At 47.2% G+C, this 26,296-nt stretch overlaps 1 protein-coding gene across 2 annotated transcripts; it reads right to left on the reverse strand.

The window, feature by feature from the left end:
* Positions 1 to 1,332: 1,332 nt before the first annotated feature.
* Positions 1,333 to 18,669, reverse strand: HEPACAM (hepatic and glial cell adhesion molecule). 2 transcript variants are annotated; one of them, XM_069566390.1, is made up of 7 exons: positions 18,310 to 18,669; positions 6,007 to 6,348; positions 4,792 to 5,073; positions 4,398 to 4,497; positions 3,093 to 3,322; positions 2,880 to 2,950; positions 1,333 to 1,683 (listed from the first exon to the last, which is right to left on the reverse strand). In XM_069566390.1, the coding sequence occupies exons 1-7, from the start codon at positions 18,392 to 18,394 to the stop codon at positions 1,381 to 1,383; spliced, it is 1,413 nt and encodes a 470-aa protein (XP_069422491.1). In that variant the 5' UTR covers positions 18,395 to 18,669; the 3' UTR covers positions 1,333 to 1,380. The 2 variants fall into 2 exon arrangements, with proteins under 2 accessions (XP_069422491.1, XP_069422490.1); XM_069566389.1 differs by having other exon boundaries at positions 3,249 to 3,322; positions 18,310 to 18,456.
* Positions 18,670 to 26,296: the final 7,627 nt, after the last annotated feature.

Raw genomic sequence — 26,296 nt, forward strand, 5'->3', positions numbered from 1 at the left:
GCTGCCCTTGGGCTGGGACAAAACTTGTCCTACGTGGAGTGGTGGGGAACTGGGACCTCGGGAGGTCTTCTGTGGGATGGTGCAGGGTCCGAGCTGGAGCTCAGGAAGCTGAGGAGGGACCAGAGATGCACTAGAAGTATCAGGGAAGAGAGGTCAGCACACACAGAGGGCTTCTTCTGCATCATTTTAATCGCCTTCTATCTTCACAAGGTAGATGACTGTCTTGCCTCCAAACTGTGCAGGAAGTGGTGGCGGCATGGACGTGGCCTAGCTAGACAGTGGACCAGTCTCTCCATATTCTGCCGGTTTGTGTAATTAGGGAGCCTGCCCTGGCCTGTCTCCTGGGCCCTGCACACCCAGGAGCAAGGCAGGTGAGAGGCCTGAGACCAAAGATTCCATCCGGCCTCTAAGACGCAGTGGTGGGTGGGGAGAGCAATGAGCATCTTTCTCCTTCCACTATTTCTGGGGAGAGTCGAACTTCATCTTCCTAAACCTTCAGGAAGCTCGACAACCTTTCCTGGGGACAATGATTGTTTGAAAGGCTTATTTTGTGCAAAGCCAGGGAGAACCAGTAGATAGGAGGGGTCAAAAGACAGATCCTCACTTGATTTAGCTTTCTGGGTCTGGGAATGAGTGAGGAGCCCCTTCTCTAGGGACTAGAGATGAAAAGAATGCTGGGCACGCTGCTGAAGGGGGCTTTGGGAGGAGGCCAAGCCTAGGAGGCTTGAATCCTTTGCTCTGGCTAGACCCGGGTTGTGGGAGGGGCAGGTGGCAAAGAAATGCCCTTGAACCCCTCCCTGGCCAACTGGTAGGTACCCAGGTCCCAGATGCCTGAGAAGGGTGCCCCAAGGTCCTGTCTTCCCGGTGATTTTCTGGGCTCCCCCTTAGGTCAGGACAACTGTACCTTTGAGGCAAGTGGCCTCTCTAGTCTGGACTTGCTGAGAAAGTTCCCCAGGAACCAGGAGTTCGTTCCTGGAGAGCAAGGGGAGAGGGTGGGTGGGAAGCATAAATGCGTCCTAGGAAGGACACAGGATAGTCATCGGGGTTAGGTTACTGATGTTAGTTTCCATAAGCCTCTCCGGGGATTGGGCCGTAAATTTAATAATCTATATGGTCCTAAGAGGGCATAACCCACACCCACTGAGAACACAGCCAGTGATCAGGGAGCAAACGCACCTCGATTTCACAATCTGGTCCACCCTCCGCCATTCCCGCCTCGTCCCCGGACTCCGCAGGCTCACAGTCGTCCCCGCGCCCTATCCTCTTGCCCGGCGGGACCTCGCCTAATCCCTCGCCCCTCGCGGGCCGCAGCCCCGCTGCCCCGCCCTCCCCTGGACGCGGGCCTCGGTGTGCGGGCGCCTCCGGAGGACGCCAGGAAGCTCAAGCGCTGATCTCCACCGGCCCGGCCTCGTCTTGCTCGCGGATCAGGTGCACGCCCGCAGTCCGCAGTGTGCGAGAGGCGCTGCGCGAGCGGCCAGGCGAGCCCGGGGCCCGGGGCGGCGACGAGTGCGTCCGGCCGGTGGCGGGGGAGCGCGCTGGGGAGCGCGGGTAGCGGCGGGCGGAGCGGATGGGTAGCCCGGGAGACCGGCCCGGCACGGCCGGGGACACGGAGTAGCCCGGCGGGCCGGGCTCCGCCGCGCTCCGAGGCTCCGGGGCGGGGTTCTCCTCAGGCTCCGGGGAATCCTGCAAGGATAGTTGCCAGGAGGGCTCAGCGGACAGCTGGCCAGGGCTGGGAGCACGCCTGGTGTTCCAGGGCCCTGGGAATACCGAGGTGAAAGAGACACAGTCCCCTTCACACTCTGATCTCCTGGAAGGCTGCAGACCTATGTCTGGTTTCTCCTGCAACTTAGGACACAAAGCTGTGGTTTTCCCAGTAGTCATGTATGGTTGCGAGAGTTGGACTATAAAGAAAGCTGAGCGCTGAAGAATTGATGCTTTTGAACCCTGGTGTTGGAGAAGACTCTAGAGAGTCACTTGGACTGCAAGGAGAGACAACCAGTCTATCCTAAAGGAAATCAGTCCTGAATATTCATTGGAAGAACTGATGCTGAAGCTGAAACTCCAATACTTTGGCCACCTGATGCAAAGAATTGACTCATTGGAAAAGACCCTGATGCCGGGAAAGATTGAAGGCAGGAGGAGAAGGGGATGCCAGAGGATGAGATGGTTGGATGGCATCATCAACTCAATGGACATGAGTTTGAGCAATTTCAGGGGAGTTGGTGATGGACAGGGAAGCCTGGCGTGCTGCAGTCCATGGGGTTGCAAAGAGTCGGACACAATTGAGCGACTGAACTGAACTGAAGGACACTTAGCATGGTGCCTGGCACATAATAGGTGCCCATTAAATGTTGAAATGCATTAAACTGAGTGCTTTGACCACTTATTCTCCGCTTTCCACCTGCCTTGGACAGCATGGGACAGAGTTGGTTGTGGAACAGCTGGGAAGTCACCCAAAGCCCGTGTCCAGAGATCTGGGTTTGAAGGCTAGTACTGCCACCAATTGGAGAAGGAAATGGTAACCCACTCCAGTATTCTTGCCTGGAGAATTTCATGGACAGAGGAGCCTGGCAGGCTACAGTCCATAAGGTTGCCAAGAACACAACTGAGCAACTAACCCACAGACACACACTGCCACCGATTTACTTGTTTGATTCTCAACAAGTCATTTACCCTATTTTATTATACAAAAATAATAAAATAGGGTAAAATGATTTTTACCCTATTTTTCTCATCTCTAAAGTGGGGATGACAGAAATATTTCTCAGGGTTATTCTGAGTCCTAGAAAGGGATGTCAACATAGCAGGGCTACGGTAGCACCAGAACATGGCAGGGACTGATGGGGTGTTCGTGGGGCACTTAGCCCGGAGCTGCTTACCTTGTCTTTCAGGACATAGAGTGCCACGGGGTTCTTCCGTTCCTGTTCTCCACTTCGTGGGAGGGTGTCTGCTGCACAGGGCAAAGAAGGGGGCAGCTGGCGCAGGTCCAGAACCCTTTCCACCAGCCAGCACCTGTACTCCTTGCTTCCCAGCGGGCAGTCGGGGTCCCGCCACAGCCTCCACCGAAGGATCCGCCATCCCCGGGGTCCTACCTTGGCTGCTCCTCTCCCTGCTCTGCAGTCTTCGTGCAGTTGGTGGAGGAAGGGGCCCTGCAGAGCTGGCTTCCTTGTCGCCCAGATCTGCCTTTTCCCAGCAGCCCACTGCTCTGAGTGACGATGGGATGGGTGAGTGGGCGGCTGGGAGCTCACCTTCAGGTTTCAGGCGGTCATCACTCTGATCCATATACTCCATGGAGTTTTGCTTCTCCAGCTTCCTCTTCTTCCTGCAAATCAACCCAGCACCTGGTGAACACAGCTGCTGAGTGTGAGCAGAAGTTCTGGGCATGGGGACACAGTGGGGCAGTATCTGATGGCCATAAATGAGGCAGTGTAATAGGAAGACGGGCTGGGTGTGGTGGGATGGGGTATATCTCACCTAGGTTTGCAGGCTGAGTCTGGCCCTGGCAAGTCATTTAACTCATCTGAGTATCTGTAAACTGCAGAGACTCACACTAAGATAATCACACTGAAAGGTAGTGCGCTAACCACACAGGGCCTGACTCACAGAAAGTGATGTGCAAGTGAAACCATTATTAACAATGCTGGGATTGTTGGGGTTGTGAGCACAGGATGTAATTCCATATACAATGCATGCATTGGTAAGATGGATCTCCTGGGAAGAGCTTTGGGCCCTGGGAGGAAAGGCATTTAAAGAGACTAAGAAGATGGGGACTTCCTTGGTGGTCCAGTGGTTAAGACTTTGCCTTCCAGTGCAGAGGGTGTAGGTTCGATCCCTGGTTGGACAGCTAAGATCACACATGCCTTACAGCCAAAAAAACCAAAACATAAAACAGAAGCAATATTGTAACAAGTTCAATAAAGACTTAAAAAATGGTCCACTTAAAAAAAAAGGTGTTTGTTTTTTTAAAAAAATAAATAAAGAGACCAAGAGGAGCTTAGTGGTGGTCCAGTGAATGGTTAAGAATCCACCTTGCAATTCCGGGGACACAATTTCAAACCCTGGTCTGGGAAGATCCCACATGCCTTGGGGCAACTAAGCCCGTGTGCCATGACTACTGACTCAATGTGCTGCAACTAATGAAGCCCCTGCACCCTAGAGCCCACGTTCTGCATCAAGAGAAGCCACCACAAAGAGAAGTCCACCCACTGACACTAGAGAGTATCCCCCCACTCACTGCAACATGGGAAAGCCCATGTGTGGTAATTAAGACCCAGCACAGCCAAAAATAAATACAAATAAATAAATAATTTTAAAAGAGAGAGAGAGAGACTAAGGAAAGAATGGAGCTCGGGGCTGGGGTGTGTAGAAGGATTAGGGAGGGGAACTTGGAGAGTTACCCAGACTTTTTGGAGGGTTTCCAGCAGGCGCAGACAGTCACCAAGGTCACAAGGAGGAAGATGCCTCCTGTGGACAAGATGATGTAGAGGGAGCTTCTTCCTAGGGAGAGAGGGAAGCAGAGAGGTTGGAGAGACTTCAAGGTGAGCAGTGGGTGTGGGGAGGAGAGAGCTCCCTGGGGCTGAAAGAAGAGAAAAGGAGCCCCAGGCAGCAGGGCTGGCCAGTGGTGGAATTTCCCCGGAGCTCACTCCCACCGATGGCTGTCCTCCAGGGAGACCTGGCCCATGTCCGCCTCTCTCCCACTCCAGTGGCACTCTGTCTGGGATGTCCTCATACTCTCGTGGGCACCTGCCTCTCAGGGTTGTGAGTCCCAAGGGAGGGCAGTGGGAGACTCACGGTACACGGTGATCTTGACGGGCGGGCTACGGCCCTGGCTGATGGGGTTTTCCACCACACAGCTGTACAGGTCGTCATCCTCCATGAGCACGCGCGTGATGGTGAGCACCTTTTGGTCTGGAGACAGGAGCATCCGAGAGTCGTTGAGGAGGGGCTTGCCGTCCTTCAGCCAGGTGTAGCTGGGTTTGGTGCCGTTCTCGTGCGAGCAGTTCAGGGTGAAGGCCTCGCTGAGCTCCAGCACCGTGGTTGATGCTACTAACACCTGTGGCCTTGAAATGGGCACTGAGCCCGGGGTTGGGGGAGCCTGTGAGCCAGGGGCCAAAAAGCACCTCCCTTCCCCTTCTTAACTACCCACTTTCCAGCTTGATCTGTGGTCTTCAGAGGTCTCAGTACAGCTTTTTACCACCACCCACCCACCCATCCACCTATATATCCATCCATCCATCCATTTATTCATTTATTTACCCACTATTTATTGAGGGCCTAATTGAGCGCAGGGGGTACAATGCAGAACAAGACAGCCACGGTCCCTGCCCTTCTGGACTTTCCCTTCCTTTCTTCCCAAATACCTTTCCGAGATGTCTTAAGCTGACCAGCCTGGAAAATATTTTCAGTGGGCTAAGTTCAGGTCTGTATGTTCTAAGTTGCTAAGTTGTGTCCGACTCCTTGCAACCCCGTGGACTGTAGCCTGCCAGGCTCCTCTGTCCATGGGGATTCTCCAGGCAAGAGTACTGGAGTGGGTTGCCATTTCCTTCTCCAGGAGATCGTCCTGACCCAGGGATTGAACCCAGGTCTCCTGAGGCTCCTGCATTGCAGGTGGATTCTTTACTGCTGAGACACAGGGGAAGCCCCAAATAGGTTCAGATATTGACTCTCACTTACTAGTTGAGTAGACTTGGTCAAATTATTCAACCTCCTTGTGCCTCAGTTTTCTCATCTTGAAGCAAGGCCAGTGATATTAACTATCCCTAGATTACTATAAGCATTAAATGAGTCAATATAGGCAAAACCTAACAATCATTTCTGGCTCATAGTAAGCACCCTATACATGTTAGCTATGGTCTATTGGCCAGTCTCTAAGGTCCAGTTGCCTCACTCTCTGCTCGCCAGTGGCTCTTGTGTGGGTTTTCCTGGGGTCTAGCTAGGGTACTGGGTGGACCCTGCCCCCCACCCAAGCTGCTGGTACCCCTGCTCCTTCCCTGCCCGAGACTTTACCATCTACAGTGAGGTTGATGGTCTTCTCCCCGGTGAAAGTGTCATCAGTGATGGAGATCTCGACCTCATAGGTGCCCTCGTCGGCCAGTTGCAGGTCACTAAGAAGCAGGGAGCCGTTTTCGAAGAGGCGGATGCGGTCTCGATAATCAGGCCGCAGGGTGCCAATGACCTCTGTGCCGATGGACTGAACCACGGTCACTGGCTTGTCCCGTTTGAGCTGCCACTTGACCACGGGCTTGTCGCTGCTGGTGCTGCTATACTGCACAGAGAGCAAGGCGGCCTTCCCCACCGTGCCATGGATCAGGCGCACCGGGCTGGTGATGTTCACGCCTTCCAGGGGCTCTGTGAACAGAAGCCCACAGAGAGAGGGCAATGTCAGGCCCTGGCTCCTTATCCCATTTTCATTTCTGATTCCTCTGGTCTCTCCATGCCTCACCATGCTGGGCTCTTCACTTCCTAACAGTTCTTCCTTTTTCCAAGCCAAAAGGCAATGAAACTAAAAGGTTAGTTGTGCAGATCAAAGCAAATTAAATTTAATAAACATATCCAACCCATTTGGGGAACAAGTGCTTTGTTAGGTAGTGAGCTCCTCATCTTTAGAAGCAATCAAGGAAAGGCCAATTGAATGTTCATTCCCCTCTCTGTGCTTTCATTTTCTCCTCTGAATAATGAGGTAGTAGGACCAGATAATCTGCAACCTGACGTTCCAATCCTGACTTTCTGTCATCATGTGTCAAGAATGTTATAATAAAAAAAACCTTTAGGTTTGGAAGACACTACCGCAATGATGAAAGCCACCATAGTCATGAATATTATATACTTGTCATTGAGGGGAGTCTCAATTGTGGGGGGAGTTAGAATGGAGAAAACCAAGTATTTTCAAATTTTCTTATTAAAGGTATTTTTGTTCCCCCAAACCCTATATAAATTGAAAAGAAATGAAACTTAGTTTTAGCTCACTTGATTTAGTCAAAGAGGTGGTGAAGACCTGAGTCCTGTCCTTCCCAGGATCTCGGGGCACTGCTAGGGAATATTCTATGGCTCCATGCATCAGACTGAAATCTGATTGACCTCATGATACTAAAGATTTCTCCAGCTCTTGGTTTCTGGGATTATATAGATGGGATTTCCTGCCTAGCAGGTGCTAGGTCCCAGGCTTGGTTTGACTTAGAAACACAAGCTTTCAAACTTCCCAGGCAAATAGGGTTTGGTGTAGGTGACTTGAAGTGGCTCTGAAAATAATCAGTGAGCTTCATTAAGGGCCAGAATGGGAACATCTACCCTCCTTCTCAGGACCCAATCTGAAGCAGTGGGGTCAGCACATGAGGGTGATGTATGCAGAGCCACCCTGGGGTTTAGCAACCCCAAGCTCCTTGGTTCTCATTTCTTCTTTCCAGGACGCTGGGCTATGACAGTCCCAGCCTCAAGGAAAAGTGGAATGGATTTCCCTCCCTGCTTCTTTCTTCTTGGACTCTCCCTTGAGTTTCCCCTGTGTCTACTCTGTCTCATCACATATAAGGTCCTAGTAGTGCTTTTGGCGAAAAGCAAAGGAGAAAAGGAAAGATACAAGCGTCTGAATGCAGAGTTCCAAAGAATAGCAAGAAGAGACAAGAAAGCCTTCTTCAGCGATCAATGCAAAGAAATAGAGGAAAACAACAGAATGGGAAAGACTAGAGATCTCTTCAGAAAATTAGAGATACCAAGGGAACATTTCATGCAATGATGGGCTCGATAAAGGACAGAAATGGTCTGGACCTAACAGAAGCAGAAGATATTAAGAAGAGCTGGCAAGAATACATGGAAGAACTGTACAAAAAAGATCTTCATGACCCAGATAATCATGATGATGTGATCACTCATCTAGAGCCAGACATCTTGGAATGTGAAGTCAAGTGGGCCTTAGAAAGCATCACTACGAACAAAGCTAGTGGAGGTGATGGAATTCCAGTTCAGCTGTTTCAAATCCTGAAAGATGATGCTGTGAAAGTGCTGCACTCAATATGCCAGCAAATTTGGAAAACTCAGCAGTGGCCACAGGACTGGAAAAGGTCAGTTTTCATTCCAATCCCAAAGAAAAGCAATGCCAAAGAATGCTCAAACTACCACACAACTGCACTCATCTCACATGCAAATAAAGTAATGCTCAAAATTCTCCAAGCCAGACTTCAGCAATATGTGAACCATGAACTCCCTGATGTTCAAGCTGGTTTTAGAAAAGGCAGAGGAACCAGAGATCAAATTGCCAACATCCGCTGGATCATGGAAAAAGCAAGAGAGTTCCAGAAAAACATCTATTTCTGCTTTATTGACTATGCCAAAGCCTTTGACTGTGTGGATCACAATAAACTGTGGAAAATTCTGAAAGAGATGGGAATACCAGACCACCTGAGAAATCTGTATGCAAGTCAGGAAGCAACAGTTAGCACTGGACATGGAACAACAGACTGGTTCCATATAGGGAAAGGAGTACATCAACGCTGTATATTGTCACCCTGCTTATTTAACTTCTATGCAGAGTACATCATGAGAAACGCTAGACTGGAAGAAACACAAGCTGGAATCAAGATTGCCGGGAGAAATATCAATAACCTCAGATATGCAGATGACACCACCCTTATGGCAGAAAGTGAAGAGGAGCTAAACAGCCTCTTAAGTGAAAGAGGAGATTGAAAAAGTTGGCTTAAAGCTCAATATTCAGAAAACGAAGATCATGGCATCCGGTCCCATCACTTCATGGGAAATAGATGGGGAAACAGTAGAAACAGTGTCAGACTTTATTTTTCTGGGCTCCAGAATCACTGCAGATGGTGACTGCAGCCGTGAAATTAAAAGACGCTTACTCCTTGGAAGAAAAGTTATGACCAACCTGGATAGTGTATTCACAAGCAGAGACATTACTTTGCCGACTAAGGTCCGTCTAGGCAAGGCTATGATTTTTCCTGTGGTCATGTATGGATGTGAGAGTTGGACTGTGAAGAAGGGTGAGCGCCGAAGAATTGATGCGTTTGAACTGTGGTGTTGGAGAAGACTTTTGAGGGTCCCTTGGACTACAAGGAGATCCAACCAGTCCATTCTGAAGGAGACCAACCCTGGGATTTCTTTGGAAGGAATGATGCTAAAGCTGAAGGTCCAGGACTTTGGACACCTCATGCAAAGAGCTGACTCATTGGAAAAGACTCTGATGCTGGGAGAGATTGGGAGCAGGAGGAGGACCCAGGATGAGATGGCTGGATGGCATCACTGACTCGATGGACGTGAGTCTGAGTGAACTCCGGGAGATGGTGATGGACAGGGAGGCCTGGCGTGCTGCGATTCATGGGGTCGCAAAGAGTTGGACATGACTGAGTGACTGAACTGAACTGAATTGAGTGCTTTTGGGATGTCTTGCCCCCTTCAAGTTTGCTCTTTCTACCAATTTGTTTATTTATTTTTGCTGCATGATGCAACATGTGGGATCTTAGTTCCCTGACCAGGGATCGAACCAGGGTCCCCTGCAGTGAAAGCATGGAGTCCCAACCCAGAACTGCCAGGGAATTCCCTCTTTCTCCTAGTGTAAATTTGATCCTTCTGGGGACTTCCCTGGTGGTCCAGTGGCTAAGATCTCCCACTCCCAATGCAGGAGGCCTGGGTTCCACCCCTGGTCGAGGAACTAGATCCTGCCTGCCAACTAAGACCTGGTGCAGTCAAATAAATAAATATTTAAAAAACAAAAAATAAACTTGGTTCTTCTGGATAAAACCACTGGAGAAGTTTTACTGCATATGGATCACCTTGGGCCTCACCCTCCTCTTGGTGGGTGCCTTCCCCGTGTCTGTGAACGAGTCGTGCCCCTGAGTCATAGGGGTGTATGTAGGCATGTTCAGAAGTGGAGGGTGCAGTCTTTCCCAGAAGCTGACAAAGAGCATTTTCTGCAGAGCAAACACTGTTTCCCAAAATCTAGCCAAAACTGGAGTTGGTTTTAAGGTCAGGGTCCCACAACTTTCAAGGGACACAGAGAACTAGGACAGGTGCCAAGGAAGGACACAGAAGGGAGGAAATGGCTAATGGTGCAAATAAAAGGAACTAAAACTCTTCAACCTTGAGAAACGATTAACTTAATCATCGTCCTCAAGTCTCAAAAGCATCGTTAGGTAGAAAAGTCTCCGTTCCCGCTGGAGGCTGAACAGAAGGAAATTGACCTCGCTGCAAGATGTCCCTGCCAACTTAAATGGCCACACGGATCAGGGAGGTGGCCCTCGTCAACTAGGATTTAAACCTACTATGACATCAAAGAATGTCAAACTTTAACATATAAGAATGTACCTGCCAATAGCCTTAGGGACCCTTAATAGCCACTTTCTTAAACCACCATCTGTTCATTTCTATGTGCCCTTTTTGGTGGGCAAAGGTTTTCTATTACCAGTATTTGCCTTAAATTTACCTTTTAAACATATCAGTGAGAGGGGTTTCCCTGGTGGTCCAGTGGCTAAGACTCCTCTCTCCCAATACAGGGGGCCTGGCTTTGATCCCTGGGTCAGGAAGATCCCCTGGAGGAAGGCATGGTAACCCACTCCAGTATTCTTGCCTGGAGAATCCCATGGACAAAGGAGCCTGGCGGGCTCTAGTCCCTGGTGTTGCAAAGAGTCAGACATGACTTAACGACCAAGCACAGCACAGCCACAGCACAGGGAACTAGATCCCACATGCCACAACTAAGAGTCCGCATGCAAATAAGAGTTCACATGTCACCGCTAAGAGTCTGCATGTGACAACTAAAGATTTCATGTGCTGCAACTAAGACCCGGTGCAGCCAAATGTTGTTCAGTCATCGAGTTGTGTCCGACTCTTTGTGATCCCATGGACTGCTGCAAGCCAGTCCATGTCCTTCCCTGCCCTTCACTATCTCCCAGAGTTTACTCAGACTCATGTCCATTGAGTCAGTGATGCTGTCTAACCATCTCAAAAGCATTCATGAGGTACTGTGAAACATGTTATACCTAATCCACACACTCTGACACTCCGGACTGCAGGTATGTCCCTTTTTAACTGAAAGGCTTTTTCTTTTGTTTGGATCTGTCTCTATAGGAAGTCCCTCCTTCCCTTGGGCTAGCGTAGATACCCTTATTTGGGCTTTCTGCAACTCTATTATTTCTTTTTTGAGGTGTGGTGACCAGAACTGCATACAATAACCCAAAGGCAGCACACAGCATGGTTTTCTTTTTCTTTTTGGCTGCACTCCACAGTATGTGGGGCCTTAGTTCCCCAACCAGGAATTGAATCCACATCCCCTGCATTGGAAGGCAGAGTCTTAACCACTGGACTGCTCGGGAAAGTCGCATATGCCATAGTTTTCTAAAAGCAAAAAATATTACTTTTTGCTCTTCATTTTTATTTTTATTATTCTGAATGAATTAATAATAATGAATATTAAATGCTCTGAGAAAACAACACCCCTCCTCTGCCCCTATTGTAGAGGAGCTTCACTGTTGGGTGACTGTGTTAGAGTTTTCTCTTGTTACTATGTTGAGGCCTACAAGAATGTGAACTCATTTTAAGTGTCAATCACTCATGAATATAAGGGAAAATCAGGATACAGAAATTGTGAAGAAGGCCCTTGGGATCCAGGAAGAGAGGGGTAGCTTTTTTCCTATACTGTAAAGAAAGCAAATGTTCAGTAACATGTACCTAGCTATTAAGTATAAAGATAGCACACAGAGATACACCATGCTTTGGATAGGAGTAATCATTAATGTTAAGCTCTCAATTCTCCAAAGCTGGCTTATAAATTTAATACAATACTGATCAAAATCCCAAGAGATTTATCCTTGGCACAATAGACAAGTATATCAACAGAACAGAATGAAGAGTTCGAAAACAGACTTAAACATGATAGCTTGACTTTTTATTTTTGATGTGAGGGTTGTGGGAACTTAGTTCCCCAACCAGAGACTGAACCCTTGATACCTACAGTGGAAACCTGGAGTCCTAACCACTGAACCACACGTGACATGCAGTGAAGTGCAGAAAGGATTTTTTAAAATAAATAGTGCTGGGCCACGTTGGAATAAAAATGAATTTTGGTCTTTACCTCATATCTCACACAAATACCAATTCTAGGTGGATTGTAGATCTAAATGTGAAAAGTAAAACAATGTTTTAAAAAGAAAACAGGAGAATATCTTTGTGACTTGAGGACAGACATAGATTTTTCGACAGGACACAAAGGTGGTACCCGTAAAAGACGAAAATGATACAGTGGACAATAAAATTAAGAGCTTCTGGTCATCAAGAGACACCATTTAGAGAGTGAAAGGCAAGCTGTACAGTGGGAGATCACTCCCACTTTCCAGGTGGCGCTAGCTGTAAAGAATCTGCCTGTCAATGCAAGAGACAGAAGAGATATGGGTTTGATCCCTGGGTTGGGAAGATCTCCTGGAGGAGGGTATAGCAACCCAATTCAGTGTTCTTGCCTGGAGAATCCCATGGACAGAGGAGACTGGCAGGCTACAGTCCACAGGATCACACAGAGTTGACACGACTGAAGCGATTTAGCACACACACAAGCACAGTGGGAGATAGTTGTAATACATATATCCTATAAATGACTCATATCCAATATATATATTTTAAACTTCTACAAATTACCACTTTTAAAAAAATCTGGGAAACTCAAAAGAAAATAGACAAAAGACTTGGATCAGGTATTTCACATAAAAGGATTTTCAAATAGCTGATAAGTATATGAAAAAGACACAACTGCATTCATCATTATAGATTTGCAATTTAAAACCATAATTTAATGCCACCTCATACTAGGAAAGCTAAAATGAAAAATAGAAGATTCAGTTATTGGTGAATATATGGAACAAACATCCGGGACTCTCAGTCAGGGGTGGTGGGAATGTGGCTTGATATAACCACTTCTAAAAACTCTGGCTTAAGAAACCTTTGTGCAAAAAAAAAATTAAAAAAAAATAAAAAAATAAAAACTCTGGCTATGTCTACTAAGCCTAAGCACATATACATAACTCGGCAAATTCTACTCCTGGGTATATCTGTTCACCAAAAGTCATCTACTAGAATGTTTTTAACAACTTTGTTCATAAAGGCCCAAACTGTTAACAACCAAAGTGTCTATCAAAATTGAATAGGTAAACAAATTTTGGTATATTTATACACTGGAATACTATATAGCACTGAGATCAAACAAGTTACAATTTCAACAACATGCATGAATCTTACAAATTTGGTGTTCAGTGAAAGAAACCAGGCTTAAAAGAATGCATAGATATAATCACACTTTCATGAAGTTCAAAGACACACAAAATTAATCTGTATTAGAAATTAGCATACCACTGTGACCCTGGGGGGCAGGCAATAGTAATGATATAGTATGGAGGTGCTTCTCAGGTACTGAAATATTCTTTTCCATGACCTTGGGGGCTAATTAAATGGATTTATTCACTTTTTAAAGGTTCATAAAACTGTATCCTTAGGCAAAATTGCATATTCCTGTATATAATCTTTAATTGCAATTTAAAAAAAATACAGCACCTACAATATGGAAGGTGATCTTAGAACGCAGAGGGTGGAACCTAGGCAAGGGACTCCTTCCTAATGGGAGCCTAGAGGACGGACTGGTTCCCAGAGGATCCCAGAGAGTAACATCTTGCAAATCAGATTATCTAGATGTATGGTATGTTGTGTTTATGATTGTAAATTAGTATCCTAGCCTCTAGAAAAGCTGTGTTGGAAAGTTCCAGGAATAGGGCTGTGACGAATTTAGGGAAGCCTCCTTAGTTCGTATTAGGTTCAGAGCATCAAGGACTAAGTGCTACTTGCCTGAGGCAAGTAAAGTGGTTGCTGCCAGAAGGGAGTATTGTTGCTGTTCAGTCGCTCAGTCTTGTCCGACTCTCTGCGACCCCATGGTCTGCAGCAGGCCAGGCTTCCCTGTCCATCACCAACTCTTGGAGCTTGCTCAAACTCATGTCCACTGAGTCGATGATGCTGTCCAACCATCCCATCCTCTGTTGCCCCCCTTTTCCTCTTGCTCTCGATTTTTCCCAGCATCAGGGTCTTTTCCAATGAGTCGGCTCTTTGCATCAGGCAGTCAAAGTACTGGAGTTTCAACTTCAGCATCAGTCCTTCCTATGAATATTTAGGGTTGATTTCCTTAATGGCAAGGGGTTAAGGCAGATCTCTGGGAGCTAGAGTCATATGGTCCAGGCCACCCTTTTAGTGCCAGCCTTAAAGATATATCTCCCAGCCTCCCTTGCAGTTAAGTATGGCTGTGTCACTACTGATTTCTACCCAATAGTACTAGTAAAAGTGGTAGATTCCACTTATAGGCTGGTGTACTCCTTCCTTTTTTTTTTTTCTCCTTAATCCTCTACCTAAAAGAAATAGAGATAAATCTCACACTGACCATTGGAAACACATGTGAAAGTTGATAGAGCTCCATGAGCTTGGTCTCTGGAAAACCTCATGGAACAGCCTTTGTTCATACCAGGCCTTGCTTGAAATGGTACTGACTACTCCAGGGTTAATGCCAGGAGAACTTAAATGTTGGAATTTATTTGTCACAGAAGCTGACATTTTCCTAATAGATTGAGGATGGCAGAAACTCCTCATAGAATCTCAGCCTTTATTGCTTTTGAATCCACAGCAGTACAATGGCCTGACCCTACACTTACCTCTTACCTATCTTAGTTTGTAACTAATATCTTATTAGCATACTTTAAATTTAGAATTTTTTGTTATACTTTTTTTTTTTTTTTGACTGTGCAGCATGTGGGATTTAAGTTCCTGGACCGGGGATTGAACCTGTGCCCCTGCAACAGAAGCACGGAGTCTTAACCATTGAACCACCAGGGAAGCCCCTTGTTAAATAATACTCAGTTCCATTATCTCTCACAGAAGTTCCTTTTGTTTCTGCCTAATCACAGTGACTGACAAGATCCTTCCATAATTTTTTCTTTACCATATGATGCCCTGAAAGAGCTTAGGGACACCTCTGATTTGTACAAATCATTGTACATTTCCTATTGCCGGTACACTGCCTCCTACCATTAGCTCTCATTCCCTCCATTCATTGTAATTTCCACTGACACTGCTCTCACTAAGGCAAATGGTAACCTCATGGCCACATCAGATGGGCTCTTTCAGGTCCTTATTACACCAGGCTCCTTGATACATTTGATGTCAACTCTCTGAGAATATCCCGACTCCCTTCACTTTTTGGACACCACAGTCTTCAGGATGTCCCTCTGTCTCTCTGATTGTTATGCGCCTCCTCAATGGGCTTTTGTTCTCTGTTTTCCTCTGCAAATCTTGGGATTCCTCAGATTCACACAAACTTAGAGAACGAACTTATGCTTGCTTGGGGGAAGGGATAGTTAGGGAGTTTGATCGACATATACACACTGCTCTATTCAAAATGGGTAACCAACAAGGATCTACTGTATAGCTCAGGAAACTCTGCTCAATGATATGTGGTAGCCTGGATGGAAGGGGAGTTTGTGGGAGAATGGATACATGTATATGTATGGCTGAATCCCTTCACTGAAGCTATCACAACATTGTTAACTGGCTATACTCCAACACAAAAAGGTAAAAAAATAAAAAAGTTTGCATTGGTTTTAAAAAAAGTCTTAGGGTTCCTCAGTGTTCCATATTCAGCTCATTTATTTATTTATTCTCACTGTTTTAAATCTCACCTCTTAGCTGACAGCTTCCAAATACCACTTCCCAACCCTCCAGTTTTAGGTTGTTCAACATTTCCCCACAAATGTCTCACAGCCATTTCAACCTCAACATGAGTAACACTAATCATTATATCTCCCAATCTTGCCCCATTTTTAAATTTAATGTTTCACACAGAAACCCTACCTCCTTCCCTAGATTCTTTAGCTTCCCATCAATCACTAGGTCCTGATTTTCCCTCCAAAATATTATCTCATTATCCTTCCCTCCCTCCCTCTTTACTCTAATTCCAGCCTGGTTCATGTCTCTCTTGAACTATTGCAGTAGCCTCATTGTGGGTTGACTTGTGCCCCCTATAATTTATGTCTTGAAGTCCTGATCCCAAGTATTTCAGTGTGTGTGTCCTCAGTCAGTTTCCTTAGCAAGGTTTACTTAGCTCACCTAACTCCATTCACTCTTTCCTCTCCAGAAGGAGTGACTGACTGGGCTGCTCCTAACACTTCAAAAGTGTCTGACTCTTTGCGACCCTGTGGATTATACCCCGCCAGGCTCCTCTGTCCATGGAATTCTTCAGGCAAGAATACTGGAGTGGGTTGCCATTTTCTGCTCCAGGGGATCTTCCCGACTCAGGGATCAAACCCACATCTCTTATGTCTCCTGCATTGGCAAGTGGATTCTTTACCACGGAGCCACTTGGGAAGGCCCAAGTATCTCAGAATGTGACCTTATTTGGCATTCAGGTCATTGTCAAGGTAACAAGCTAATACTGGAGGGAGTGGGCCCCCAATCTAAGATGAAAGTGAAAGTTGTGTCTGACTCTTTGCTACCCCCATGGACTGTAGTCCATCAGGCTCCTCTGTCAATAGAATCTTCCAGGCAAGAATACTGGAGTGGATGGCCATTTCCTTCTCTAAGGGATCTTCCCGATCCAGGGACTGAACCCAGGTCTCCTGCACTGCAGGCAGATTCTTTACTGTCTGAGCCACCAGGGAAGCCCAATCCAAAATGACTGGTGTCCTTACAAAAAGAAGAAATACGAATATACATACAAGCACAGGGAGAACGCCATGTGAAGATTAAAGTTAACCTGTTACAGCCAAGGAACTACCCAAAGACAGCAGAGAGGCCTAGAATAGAACCCTGCCTAGCACCTTAGGAGGGTGTACAGGCTTCCTGCCACCTTGATCTTGAAATTTTACCCTCTGGAACTGTGAATCAACATACTTCTGTTATTGAAGTCATCCAGTTTGTGGTTCTACCAAATGGATACAGCCTTCCTTTCCTATCTTGCCTCCAGTTTTGCTCCAACCCCTCCACGCAGAGTGAGCGATCTCTGGCCCTGCAGGTTCCCAGACTGAAAACCATTCTGTGCCCTCCCCCAGTGCCCATTGTTTGCAAATTATCTTCCAGTTTCCTTAGCAAGGTTTACATATCTCACCTAACTCCGTTCACTCTTCCCTCTCCAGAAGGAGTGACTGACTGGGCTGCTCCTAACACGCAATACCATTTCAAGCTGTTGACCTTGGCCCATTTTCCTAACTATAATGCTCACTCCCACACCTACCTGTTTTTCTCATCCTTTAAAATTCAGTGCAGACACTCCCAAGTAACTTCCCCTGATATTCCCCTACTCGTATCCTGTACCACCAGCACCAGCTTCCTGATGGTGTAGGTGACCTCTCTCTGTCTCTCTGACTCATAGCAGTCTCTGCATTTTATTAAAATGATTTCCTCATCTGTTTGCCCAATGAAACTGTATATTCCTAGGCTCTCTGGAATAGCTTGTGCGTGTGCACACGCGTGTGCACTCAATCACTCAGTTGTATCTGACTCTTAGTGACCCCATGGACTGTAGCCCGCCAGTTTCCTCTGTCCATGGAATTTTCCAAGCAAGAATACTGGAGTGGGTTGCCATTTCCTACTCCAGGGGCTCTTTCTGACCCAGGGATCGAACCCGAGTCTCTTGTGTCTCCTGCATTGGCAGGCGGATTCTTTATCACTGAGCCACCTGAGAACCCCGTGTGTGTGTGCACATAAGCACATATGTATTGAAAATCAGATCATTTCTGCAAGAAGTTGGTAGGGGGCAGTACAGAAGATAGGTGTGTCTGTGGCGTGCCTGAGTTACAGATAGGTTGGCGTTACTGTCCCAAGCCAGGAGACTCATTATCTCCAAAGCTTCTTTCATCTCCCTTGCCTGTTTTACACCCAGAGAAGCCAGGGTGTGGGGTTGAGGAGGCACAAAACCAAGATTTCCCCACTCTTCCAAGCCCCACCATAATACCGACTGGGGATTATAAAGAATGCCTGACTGGCCCACGCCAACAAGACGTCCCATAAGCAATGGCTCGTTGCCCTCCATCTAATGTACTGAATGCCGTGGGAGCTCCAAAGTCATGCAGGCTTTGGGGGCTGGGGGGCAGGGGCCAGGCAGGAGGCATGCAGAATGAAGAACTACATTCAACACGAATGCCTGAATTCACTGAGCCGCTTCCCACGGTGGCTGGGCGTTCTCCCCTCCTCCCGCCCCAGAGGCCTTCTGGCCCTCAGCTCCCCCCTCCCTCTCCTTTGAAAGCCCCGGGCCCCTTCTGCAGACCCTGTCCTGCCCTCTGGTTCTCTTACCTGTCTGGATCAGAAGCAGGTAGACAAAAGGAGCGAGGCGCAGCGCACTGAAGGCTCTGGACGGGGCTTCCCTTTCTCTCTTCATTTTGGGTGGCGTTCTCCAGCTCTGGTGCAGACAATTAGCATGATTTCTCCACTCTGGGCACGTCCCTTTGTACCACTCGGAGTTTCTCTGCCCGGACACAACCCTGCCAAGTTCTCTCTGAATACACAGAGCTCTGTGTGTTGCTGGACTTGTTCTTTCCTCTCTTTCAGACCTGGCATTTTCTAGTTTCAAAGCCCTGCATCCAGGGTTGGGAAGAGGGTATCTGCTTGGAAGACCATCTCCAGCACAGCTTCCAGTCGGAGGGGTCCCAGCAGTTCTTCACCTGCCTGAGCTGAACCCCACTGCCAGGGGGAGATGAGAATCTGGGCCCAGGGAGGGAACTGGGATCCACACTAAACTGGAACTTGTGTGTCCCAGCAAGTCCTGCCTCCACCTCTTGCTCCTCGTTCCTGCGAGGGAGGGTACCCGCCAGGGACACACCTCCAATAAACTCTGAAAAGGCAGGGAGAGGAGTCTTTTGAAAGCTTGGAATGAGAGATTCCAGAAACAGCTGAATAATCTGCCCCTCTTCTACCCCAAAACAAGAAGATTGGAAAATGGCTTGAATTGTATTATTATCATAGCTGTCAAGTTTGGGCTTCTCCCTCCTATCATAGAATCTTGTAGATGCTGGGGATCTTTTTCCAGTAGCTACTCTGCTCAATCCCCAGCCTCCAGTCCATTTTCTAGAACATGTCAGAGCAAAGATGATGGTAATACCCCAAAAGCCTGGGGTTCGGCCACCAGCTACAGCCCAGCCTAAGTCTTGAGGTGTGATGAAGAAAAGCACCCTAGCCCTGCCCTGACCCCCCATTACCACCTCCACAGCTTCTCCTGCAGGTCGCCAATGGAACGCTTGCTTGCTCACTGTGATCTGGGGCAGACAGCCGTTCAACCTTGTTAACTCTCCAATTTCACATCTGTAAACGGGGTTGGGGGGGCAGTAGCTTCCTTGTAGAAACTGTTGAGAGGATTGATGAAGATTTAGTACAGTGGAGTGCCTAGAAAATTCTTTGTTGAGGAGGTGATATGCGAATGTTTGTGCGTGTGTGCATCTCAGTCACTTTAGTCGTGTCTGACTTTTCGTGATGCTATGGACTGTCGCCTGCCAGGCTCCTCTGTCCATGGGATTCTCCAGGCAAGAATACTGGAGTGGGTTGCCGTGCCTTCCTCCAGGGGATCTTCCAGACTCAGGGATGGAACCCGCATCTCTTGAGTCTCCTGCATTGGCGGGCGGGTTCTTTACCACCAAGAACACCTGAGAAGCCCTGGAGAGGTGGTATTTTAAACTTAAAAGAAAAATCTTCTAATTCCTTTAGGGATTTTTATGTCTTGGTGAGACCAAAGTTTACAACTCCTCCTCTTAGCTGTCTCTAACACTGGAACTCTGGTCGTAATTTTATAAGTGTGGAAGTTATCTTTCAAAGTATTCTTTTTATATACTAGAGAAAGCCTGTGTGAGCAGGTTTCTATTTTTAAAAAATTTTTATCTGAGTATAGCTGCTTTACAATGCTGTGTTAGTTTTTACTGTACAGCAGAGAGAATCAGTGACATGTATCCATATATCTCCTCTTTTGGGGATTTCCTTCCCATCTAGGTCACCACAGAGCATTGAGTAGGGTTCCTTGTGCTATACAGTCGGTTCTCATTGGTTATCTATTTCATACATAGTATCAAGTCAGGTTTCTAGAACTGAAGATTTAGAGAATGGTCCATCTGAGCCAAAGAATGGGGGAAAAGAAGTGGACAGCATTGGTTTTGAACGTCACAGAGGAACTCCAAAAAATATTCTGAAATACAGAAATCAGGTTTTTTTTTCCTTTTGCATCTCTATGATTGCAACTTCTTCCTAGACAGCTTATGGCACTTGTCTGCCTCTGGTAGAGTTAGTGGAGTTTCAGCAGGAATACAATGAAAAAGAGAAAGGCAATATTCAGCTTCTGACATTTAAAATAGTAGTTTAGAGTCAGTAGCAAGATGAAAGGCTTGAAAGCCAGTCTTCGTAAGGAGCTAAAGGATATTTTAATTTCTTTTATCTGTTCATTTGATATATCATGGAGAGCAGGCTATGGACCGGATCGTTCTTTAGCGTAGAAATGGCCTCTTTTGCTTATGATGATTAGACCTGAAGGCTTATTGTCTGAGGTGAAAGGACATGAGGGGCTCCCAGGTGGCTCAGCGGTAAAGAACTCTCCTGCCAATGCAGGAGACATAAGACATGCATGCAGGCTCCATCCCTGAGTGGGGAAGGTTCCCTGGAGGAAGGCATGGCAACTCACTCCAGTATTCTTGCCTAAAGAATCCCATAGACAGAGAAGCCTGGCAAACTACATGGGGTCCGTGGGGTTGCAAACAGTCAGACATGACTGAAGCAACTTAGCACAAAAGGATATGACCTTCAGGAAATAGAAAGCCTGAAGTCTGCCATTTTCAGCCTGAAGGATTATGGGAAGAGAACTGTGACAGAAGGCAGAAGCAAGAAATAAGTTCTCCCCCCGACCCTCATCCCAGGGATGAACCTCAGGCTCCTTACCCCGACACAGAATACACGAGTGCCCCCAAAGAGCCGCACACTTCCTGAGGGGACCCAGAGGTGCTGGAGAGAAAGAATCAGCAGAAGGCAGAACAGGGAGGGAAGGGGCTGCACTGGGTAGGCGAGGCCAGGCCACCAACTGCCCCTCAGACCAGGGAGCAACCGAGACTTGAGCAGAGACCAGTGGGAGTCCTGAAGGCCGCACAGGTCCCCAGGCACTGTCTCCTCTGCTGTCACAAGGAGTCCTAGGCCACACAGGTGCTGTGGGAAACAGATGGGCTCCAGGCTAGGCATTGACAACTGGCCTCCTATCTGCATTTCGTGGGGCACAAAGAAATGGGCTTCAGGCTGGATACTTACAGCTCTTTAGCATTTCTTGAGACAAGAGATAGGTGGGCTCCAGTTAAGGCATTTACAGTCAGCCTCCTGTTTGCCCTCCGAAGTGGAAACAACAAAAGAAACAGGGTAAATAGCCAATGTTTGTCTTTTATAAACACCTTAAGGTAATAATCACAGCAATAGTCAAGGTAATAGTCATGGCAAGGACAAAGAGAGGCAAAACCCTGTTTTAATAAATGATTAAGGGATCTCCGTGTCCCCCTCTTTTGGGACAAGGGAGACACTACACATGCACCAAAAGGCTCCTTGTGGGTCAGAAGTCAAGAGACAATGCCAGGCCATAAGGAGTCTTGCTCCTCCCAGAAGCCTTCACTTGGAGATCCGTCTTGGCTGAGGGGGGTGTGCACACCCAGGGGAGTGTCCCAGGGTAGGTCAGGTGCAGAAAAAGAAACCAGATAACTGGCCTGAAGGAAGACAAAGACCCGGAAGACCTGCCTGATATAAATGACTTAACCGCCCACCTCTTGACTTCACCCCGCCTCGCTAGAGGGGATGCCCACACCCTTCCTCTCTGGGTGTGCATCCCCATCTTGTTTCTGTCTTAACTAATCAAACCATTTCTCTGTGTGCTCTCCAACTTGTTCTTGTGCTGCGTCTCTAATAATAAACTTTGTACCTGCCTCTGTGATAAATACATTTTTCAGTGGGGGCAAAGATCCAGGAAAAAATAGCTTCTAGCCTGTAGCCCTTGCTGGTCTGGTGGCTAGGATTCCTGGTTCTCATCTAAGCTACCCAGGGTCAATTCCTGGGCAAGGAATTAAGATCTCACTTCACAAAACCACTCACTGTTGCTTCGCCAAGATCACAGCTACACTCACCCTAAACCTTCTCAGAGAGGAGCTGGGTTAGGGGTGGAAACTGAAAAGACTGATTGATCCAAGCAGAGGCTAAGCTATGGAGACACGGGTTTGATCACTGGGTCGGGAAGACACCTGGAGGAAAAAATGGCAACCCACTCCAGTATTCTTGCCTGGGAAATCCCGTGGACAGAGGAGCCTGGCAGGCTACAGTCGGTAGGGTCACAAAGAGCCAGACATGACTGAATGACTGACACGCACACACACAGCCCTACAGAACCTCATATCATCTGCTTCTGGGCTCTTCTCTCCTCAAGGACAGAGAAGGACAGTGTCATCGACCTCTGAAGCCCTACTGTGTTATACAGGGTGGGGCACGTAGTAGGTACTCAGCAGACAGTTGCTGAACACTGAATGGGAGAGAACCTGTGGGGGTGGGGGGATTTCTCAAGCAGCTGGGTAGATAAGTGGCAGCTGTGTGTGAGGGGGCTGGACCAGAGGAGGGACAGTGAGGAGGGCACCAAATAGCAACTGCAGAGAACAGAGCAGGGTGTGAACACACAGGAGGAATTCCTTGGTGAATTCCCAGAAATAACTGGAACGTACTTTGAGGGTGGCCACTGATCTACTAGGCAACTGGGTCACAAAGACATAGGTAACAGCCCAGTCAACTTGGTCTCGTACACGACACGTGACGGCGATCTCACTTGCCCTGGTTGATCCTGTTTTAACCTCCCACCTGCCCTGACTGACCCTGTTTTAACCTCCCGGGCATCCCCTGGGTTTTTCCCTGCGGGTGTGTCTGTTCCAGCTAATTGTTGATGAGTCAGGCTGAGGTTTTGTGTTTTATCGGTAGGGAGATCCTGATTATAAATATTACATGTCTTTAACTTTGAAAGTATATTTGTACTGGTCAATCGGCATGTCCCTCTTTGGGATCAGAAAATATGGTTACTGTGGCCATCTCCTCATTAGCCTGGGAGACCTCTTTGGGGCCCAGGCTGTAGCTCTTTATTCTTATGGGTCTCCTCCCAGGACCCAGTTCTGAGAGCTGCATAATGTGGCTGTTAAACAATGGTGGAGACACACCTCTTGACCGATGGCAGCCAAGGCCCCATGCCCCTTCCTCCTCTGAGCACTTGAGCAGATGCATTTCCACGGGCATCTTCCTCTCCTGAGCTGCTCAACTCAGTCCTCTGGCCCTTCTGTTGCCCACGGTGTCTTCAGGCCACTCTTATTCGGCACCCACTCTGGGATTCTGACCCGGCCCCGCCACCCTCCACCCTGCACTCATGGCGGCCCTGGCCTGCTGTTCTCAGGCCCTGTCCTGAACAACCAGTGGTCCTGCAGCTTGGAATGGAAACCTTGCCCCAACACACACACACACACACACACACCCCTCCCTGCTGGCTTAAACTCAGAAGTGTTCCATTCTCCAGAATGGGAGGCACTGTTTTCGACTGAGTCACCACCTTATACAGACCTCTGTGAATTGCGGAGAAAAAAATCAAGCTGACTGGGGAATTTATAAAATGATCTCTGTCCTTGAAGAACTGAAGGTCTAGCAGGAGTGGCAGAACAATCAGAGCGACAGACTCACCACACTGCGAGAGACACTTAGAATGACCTTGTCTCACTTCTTCATTTCTCAGATGAGGGATTAAGGGACAGAGATGTTAAGGAATTTTCCCAGAGTTAACCTGCTATTTAACAACAGATGTGGGACTCCGAAAGTTACTTAGCAGTGCAGGCAAGAAGAGGTAAAACACACACACACAAATCATGTATAAATAAGCACCAATTTTAATAACCCTACCGTTAGATTTAGGAATGTCCCCACCTACTTGTCCTATTTTATTTATTTATTTTTTTGTCTTCAGGCTCCAGGAAGAATGCTCTGGCACTGTTATTGCTAGTGGATTCAGTCCTTACTAATACTGTAACATCAGTGGTGATTTTATAGTTAGTGTCTTCCCCCTCCTTCCCTCATTCACTTCCTGCTATTAATTGAGTCATTTCTGTCTCCTCCACTAAATTGTAATTAATCTTTTGTAGCAGAATGAAAAAAAAAATCCTTTAACAAATGGCACCTAAATTCTTCTTGCAGAGAAGACACTTCTTCTTGTCTTTAGCAAGAAAAATATCTGAATATGCCACATGGAATGGAATGCAAGGTCTTAAGCCTAGGGAGTCAAGGCATAAAAAGATAAACTGCTGTGTAACAGAAACAGAGAGGAATTTGGGGATGGGGAAAGAGCAGAGAGGGAGAATCAAGGAATGAGGTCGGGGGGAGTGAGCAACAAGGGATGAGGAGCTGAATAAAATTGAAGAACAGTTTGGGGACCTTCCTGGTGGCCCTGTGGCTAAGACTTCATGCTCCTAATGAAAGGGGCCCAGGTTCAATCTCTGGTCAGGGAACTAGATCCCACATGCTGCAACTAAGAGTTTACATGCTGCAGCTAAACATCCTGCTGCTGCTAAGTCGCTTCAGTCGTGTCCAACTCTGTGTGACCCCATAGACAGCTGCCCACCAGGCTCCCCCATCCCTGGGATTCTCCAGGCAAGGACACTGGATTGGGTTGCCATTTCCTTCTCCAATGCATGAAAGTGAAAAGTGAAAGTGAAGTCGCTCAATCGTGTCCGACTCTTCGCTACCCCATGGACTGCAGTCTACTAGGCTCCTCTGTCCATAGGATTTTCCAGGCAAGAGTACTGGAGTGGGGTGCCATTGCCTTCTCCAAACATCCTACATGAGAAACATCCTACATGAGACAACTAAGATCCAATACAATACAATAACAAAATAAAATACACTTAAAAAAGAAAAGCTTACACTGTTATACTATAAAACTCTTTCTCCTCTGTCTTCATCAAAACCCTCAGAAAAGTTTACTATACACAATTGGAGTATGTGTGTGTGCTTCTAGCTGATAAATATGGCAAAGGTGATAGAATAGCCACTCCCTTGATTAGGTTATGCTATCTAAGACTCTGACTTAGCACATTAGAGACAGATGGTTTTGCTGACTTTGAAGAAGTCAACTTCCCTGTTGTGAAACAGCCTAATGGCAAGGGAAGGCTAGGGGCCTCTAGTAGCCAAGAGCTACCCTCAGCTAATAGCTGGCAAGAAAATAGGAACCTCAGTCCCACAGCTGCAAGGAACCAAATTATTCCAATGACTATATGAGCTTGGGAGAGGACCTTGAGCTTCAGAAGGGAATGCAGACCAGCAGACATCTTAATTGAAGTCTGATGAAACCTTGAGCAGAAACCCCAGCTAAGCTGTACCTGACCCACAGAAACTAAAAAAATTAATGTATGTTATTTTAAGCTGCTAAATTTGTGGCAATTTGTTATACAGAATAGAAAACTAAAAGGTGTGTGTGTGTGTGTGTGTGTGTGTGTGTGTGTGTGTGTGTTTATATACTGAGACCAAGGACTGAGTTCCTGGTCCAGATCACCACTGTGGGCAGGAAGCAGCACGTGTAGAACAGTGAAATGATCTCTGAACTGATTAAATCAGCTGAAGCAGAAGTCCTGAGTCAGCGACGGTCCTGTGAACGTAGCCTTCAGAAATGTGGAGGTATCTCAGCCTCCTCCACAGGCAAACACTGAGTCAAGAAGTTAAATTTCAAGGGCCTTCCTTGGTGGTCCAGTGGCTAAGACTCTGCATGCCCAATGCAGGGAGGCCCAGGTTTGATCCCTGGTCAGGGAACTAGATCCCACATGCCACAACTAAGACCCAGCACAGCCAAGTTAATTCTTTTTTCTAAAGTTAAGTATGGATATTTCATTTGAAAATTGATCCCAGAAAACTAGGTAGGATATTGGGGGAATGAGTCAGGCAAAGTGAAGGAAGCCAGGGAAGGCTGAACATCAAGCAGATTGCTGTGGGCAGCTAGAGCCTAATCCCGTGGGAAATAATGAAGAACAAGCCCCAGGGTTATCACACCCAAGGAGCATTCATCCACTGTAATGTTTATCTACCAACTGCCATCAGATCTGGGCTGAGGGCTGCTTCTGATGGGTAAGGAAAAATTAATTCCCCAGACTTCTGGGTGACCCTCTCAGAGAGGCATACTGTCCAAGCCTTCTCCCCTTCTCAAACTCCTCTCAATGGGTGTGTGTAAGCTCCTCCTCCTGTCAGGCACTTTAAATCTATTTGTTCAGTT

Source organism: Ovis canadensis, chromosome 21 (genome assembly GCF_042477335.2).
Source record: "Ovis canadensis isolate MfBH-ARS-UI-01 breed Bighorn chromosome 21, ARS-UI_OviCan_v2, whole genome shotgun sequence".
Classification (NCBI taxonomy): domain Eukaryota; kingdom Metazoa; phylum Chordata; class Mammalia; order Artiodactyla; family Bovidae; genus Ovis; species Ovis canadensis.

Coding starts and splice junctions, on each gene's coding strand:
- HEPACAM (XM_069566390.1), bottom strand. CDS start 18,394: ATGAAGAGAGAAAGGGAAGCCCCGTCCAGAGCCTTCAGTGCGCTGCGC. Junction 5,074..6,006: donor CATCAACCTCACTGTAGATG/GTAAAGTCTCGG, acceptor CCCCGGGCTCAG/TGCCCATTTCAAGGCCACAG. Junction 1,684..2,879: donor TCTATGTCCTGAAAGACAAG/GTAAGCAGCTCC, acceptor CTATCCTTGCAG/GATTCCCCGGAGCCTGAGGA.